The 5,103-nt window shown below is 45.6% G+C and overlaps 1 protein-coding gene across 1 annotated transcript; it reads left to right on the forward strand.

Annotated features, from left to right (window-relative positions):
• Nucleotides 1-1,542: 1,542 nt before the first annotated feature.
• On the forward strand, nt 1,543-3,786 carry LOC124722585 (craniofacial development protein 2-like). Its single transcript, XM_047247722.1, has 2 exons — nt 1,543-2,221; nt 3,623-3,786. Exons 1-2 carry the CDS (start codon nt 1,543-1,545, stop codon nt 3,784-3,786), a joined length of 843 nt encoding a protein of 280 aa, XP_047103678.1.
• Nucleotides 3,787-5,103: the final 1,317 nt, after the last annotated feature.

Below are 5,103 nucleotides of genomic sequence, written 5' to 3' on the forward strand. Positions count from 1 at the left end.
CAATCACCTGACCGCCAACTCATCCTAAGGTTTCGTGGGAAAAGGACTTGGACATAAGTCTTTATTTAAACAATTTCATGCAGTATGGCCATTCAGTGTGTTCACCATGAAGTCTGGACTCCAACTGACTTAGTACACAGCGCCACCATCAGAGGACGCCGTCGTCCAAAATGGCGGCCACGATTTCAGGTGATGACGCAAGTACCATTATCCAAAATGGTGGCAAACAGTGTATTCAACCCGAGGTCTAGACCTGGTACCCAGTACTGGCACCAGAGGGCGTTACCGTGACGTCAGCTGATGATGCAAGTACCGTTACCCAAGATGGCGGCAATTTTTTTTCTCCACTCAGATAACCCGAATTGGTGGTGTACATTCAGTCTCTGCTTGGCTGTCGTTTTCAAACCAGGACACAGCAGCTTTCAATAGCTGCCTTACATGTAGACATTTGATGGAGGACTGTTGCCACAGTTCACTACATGAGGTATGGAAGAGTATGATAATGGAGGAGTGTAGTACGAATAAGTACAAGAATTCTATTCAGCAGATTGCGACAAAGCAGAGGTATGGACACAGGATAGGTCTCGTTACCAGCACATACTCATGGGCATGCACAGTCTGCTCAGATACTCATCATCAAGCATTCACTCTCCCAAAATGCAAGAGACGTACAGTTGATGTCAGTTCGCTTTGGTGTGAACATATTTGTATACGCCATATATATAACATTGAAGAGCAGCTGCTCACCCCCATCCTTGTGGTAGTGCCAAATGTGTTCTATCGACCAGCTATTGGTGTTTGAGCAGGATGAGTTTAAAAGCTATGTTGCTTGTAAGCATACAGCTGAGGACTGACTTATAGCCTCCTTGTGGTTGGTCTCGGGAGGGATGAAGGCTAAGGGAGAAAACCCTGAAAGAAAATCTGGAGTGGGGCCCCAAAGGCGGTTGGAAGGCGTACTACGTCCCCTTTCGGCAGCTCTTGCAACCGAAGTGATACCAGACGTATTGGCTTGCCTTTCCTCTGGATATTATCATTTAGGTTGAGAGGGAGACCGTGATGATTGGGCAACTCACGTGTCTCCATATTTATCGCTCAGGCCTGTAGCATCTTGGAGAGGACACTTCAGCGACGTCCAAGGACTTCAGCACAACACGGGAAGAGGCAGTTACCGATTATAAGCTCTGTCTGATGGCGTAAGACTCGAGTGCCAGGGGCTACTTCCAACGGTGGGAGAGATCATTGCATCTCATTGGACAGCTACCGCCCGCCTCAAGCTGGGCAGCCCCAGCCAATAAGGTGCTCTCCCGCCACTATCCGCCTGCTTCACGGGGTGTGTGAAGCTTAGAAGTAATCTTCGACAAGCGGATTGATATAGTAGACCTACCAACAACAAAAATGAAATAATAAAGAAATCACTATATTGTATTGCCACCTGGTATGTTAGGACCATGTGTCCAAGGTACATTGACGATGCCCAAGAGATTGATTTCATCTGTAAGACTGCCGTAATTGACAGAGAGCCCCACCATTTGAATGCAGGAGATGCGGCTTCCAGACGTGGGCTCTATCAGGGAGGATAATTACACATTCTTCTGGCAGGGGAAGTCTCAAGACGAGCCAAGACTTCATGACGTAGGATTTGCTGTTAAAAACGCCCTTCTGGACTGTACTGTGCCACCATCCGGTGGAACAGAGCGAATTATTGATTTGAAAATATGCTCCTCAAGTGGCACTGTCAGCATCCTAAATGTGTACGCTCCTACCTTATCATCCAGCATGGAAGAGAAGAATATGTTTTATGACTTACTCAGTGACAGAATAGCCAAGGTACCTAGCACCGAGACACTGTATATTCTAGGGGACTTTAATGCTAGAGTTGGATCAGATAACGACATATGGCCGAATTGCCTGGGACATCATGGGGTGCGAAAAATGAATGAAAATGGCCAGAGACTGCTTAAAGTTTGCTGCTTTTATGGACTCTGTATCACAAACACATATTTCCAGCTTACGGATCAGAACAAGGTGTCTTGGAGACACCCGCACTCTCATCACTGGCATCAACTTGACTTAGTCATAGCTAGGCGTACTGGTCTCAAAAATGTACTACTGATACGAAGTTATCATAGTGCTGATTGCAACACAGACCGCGCCCTACTGGCGTGCACATTGAGGCTCACTCCTAAGAAATGTCACCACGCTAAACCGAGAGGTCATCCCCGTACCAACACAGATCATGTTCATGACACATCAGCCTTCAAAAGACTAAGATCATGGCGCAGAGCACTACCAACCATCCATCCATTAGCATTAATGGCAATCTTCTCCAGATAGTTGATGACTTTACCTACTTGGGATCCACAATATGTAGCAACTTGTCCATGGACACTGAACTTACTAACAGAATCGCAAAGGCATCATCTGTCATTGCTAGACTGAAAAACAGAGTATGGAACAACGGACTGCTTACCACAAAAACTAAATTAAAAGTCTACAACGCTTGTGTTAGAAGCACCCTTCTCTATAGCTGTGAGACATGGACAACTCTATCTGGGCATGAATCTCGACTCAACAGCTTCCATCTCCGCTGTCTTTGGAAGATCCTTCAGATCTCTTGGAGAGATAGAGTACCCAACACCGAAGTCTTTCATCGTGCAAGCACAACCAGCATCTTTGCGCTCCTGAGTCATCGCCGTCTAAGACGGTTGGGACACGTCAGGCGCATGGATCCTGAACGGATACCGAAACAGCTGCTGTACGGCGAACTTCAGGAAGGTGTGAGGCCAGTGGGACGACCGCATCTTCGTTTCAAGGGATGTCTGCAAGAGAGACCTGACCAAGAACAGAATCAATCCAAGTCGCTGGGAAAGCATTGCAGATGACCGTGTCAAGTGGCGAGTAACTGTGCGCAACGGTGTCAAGCTCTCAGAGGACGAACGCAGACAGGAAGAAATCAGGAAGAGGACAAAGCGAAGAGACAGAGCGGCTTCTGCTCGAAGTCCCTCAAATTTCACATGTCCAAACTGCAGTAGGGACTGCCACTCTCGAGTGGGACTTTTTAGCCACAGCAGACGCTGCAGACTCTGAACCAAGCATGCTACACCATCATCCCTCAAGGTTGGACGGATGCCATTTATTATTATTATTTATATGTAGAATGGAAGTGCGCAATAATGGTCGAACATATGAAGAGGAAGAATACGGTCATGGAAATAAATCCTTTGCAACCAGATGGTTAAAGGATGCATTACCCAACTCATGGAAACATCTGCTACTGTTGGAACTGCCTGCCTTTTCTAAAAGCACCATATAAACTCCCAACCCACAAGAGACGACTGCCTCCAATCCAGCAGACCAAAGAACGGATCTAGTTCACGAGCTCGCACTTCGATAGGTCACGTGATCATGCGATTCAGCCAATAGGAATATGGCTTCATGATGACGTAGGTGGATGATATATAAGGAGGACTCAGCAGGTGCTCGATCTCTATCCTGGTCAGTCAGTCAGTGAAGATGAAGCGTCAGTCACCACAGCAGCAGCAGCAGCAGCAGAATAGGAAGAGGAAGCAGCAGAAAAGTAAGTATCTATTTCTTAATATTGTTATTATTACTATTTCTGTAGCAGCAGCATATAACGCTTATGAATATTCTTCTTTGGCTGGTAGCTGCATCCGTGACGTCAGTATCAGCAGGGTCCAACCTGTCAGGTTCCGTCCACGTGGTGGCCTAGGACTCTTCCACGCAGGATCCTGTAGTACAGCTTCTCAGCATGCTGGAGCAGGATAGGGAGGTGCTAATTTCAGTGCCAGAGACTGTGCTTGAGGTGGCTTCACAGTACAGGACTGCTTCACGCGCCGTCCTTTAATCATCGTACAAGAGACATACAACCATCAGTGCACGAACAGCTGGCTAACCGTGCTGATGTGGATGCGTAGATATCTACCCCCAGTTGACCGCAACCTTTACTATTCGACTCGTGCTATGTGTTAACAGTTAGTGGCTCAAAAGTCTTCATCCAGCACTTGAAGATTCACAAGACGGTATCCTGTCAGCTGCGTTAGTGCTCGAAAATATGCCGAAAAATATGAAAGTGCGGTTTTCAGACTATAAGTGGGATTAAATCTGTCGCGTAAATACATACATCAAGAAGCATATGACTACCGAATATGCTGCATCCCATTCCTACCAGGACATGTACTGTGGCAATCTAACTGTGAGTATTCTATCAATGTATGACGATGCTACACTAAGAATTAAAAGTGTTGAGGGTCACAGTATTTTGATGCAGCACTCGACTGTTGATAACTTGTTCAACCTAGACATGGTCGTAACTAGTACGATAGAAAGACTAAATAGATGGCGTATATATGTTCAAGTTGTATACAGTGACATCATTAACTGGCATCGCACATGCAGCATTCACACAGAAGATATATATCGTCGTTTTAGTACCTGTATAACTGCAGTGCCGATGTCTTTTGCTATTCCTCGAATAGGCGTTGAAAATGTTGAACTCAAATGTACTGATGGAATACCAGACTATCGCAATGCGCCGATAACATTACGAGATATACGTGCTGAATTTCAGAATGCAAGAGGCGGCTATTTTCCAAATACTGTACCGCTGCTGCAGCGATTAAAGAAGAATCAAGGTACTTTTTGGATGCTGATGATAGTTTTAGATGGTGAATAAATAAATATATTTACAATCTTAAATTTGTTTTCGTGTTTTTATTTCTCTAGACAAAGTGTCACACAAGTTAGTACGGGTTTATGTTCGTTAATGTATGTGACACTCTTCCCTTGAAATATACCACTTGGAGTTGATTCTATCGTGTAGCCGTTGTAGTTCAATTGCTCGGGTGACTGCGCTATAGTGGCTACACAAACGCACATATTGTTTATCATATAAATGTCTATTGCACGCCAGTACCTAACACCGTCGGTATCATGGCAGGCTGGGTGAAGCCCCCTCGCCGCAAGGACATTGTTGTAGATGACTGGTCCTGTCATGATGACGAAGACCAGAAGAGCAGAAAAAAGAAAAAGAAGAATGGAGCACTCCTTCCTGACAGCATACGAGCGATAATTATAGGTCCTTCC

This window comes from Schistocerca piceifrons, chromosome X, assembly GCF_021461385.2.
Source record: "Schistocerca piceifrons isolate TAMUIC-IGC-003096 chromosome X, iqSchPice1.1, whole genome shotgun sequence".
Classification (NCBI taxonomy): Eukaryota; Metazoa; Arthropoda; class Insecta; order Orthoptera; family Acrididae; genus Schistocerca; species Schistocerca piceifrons.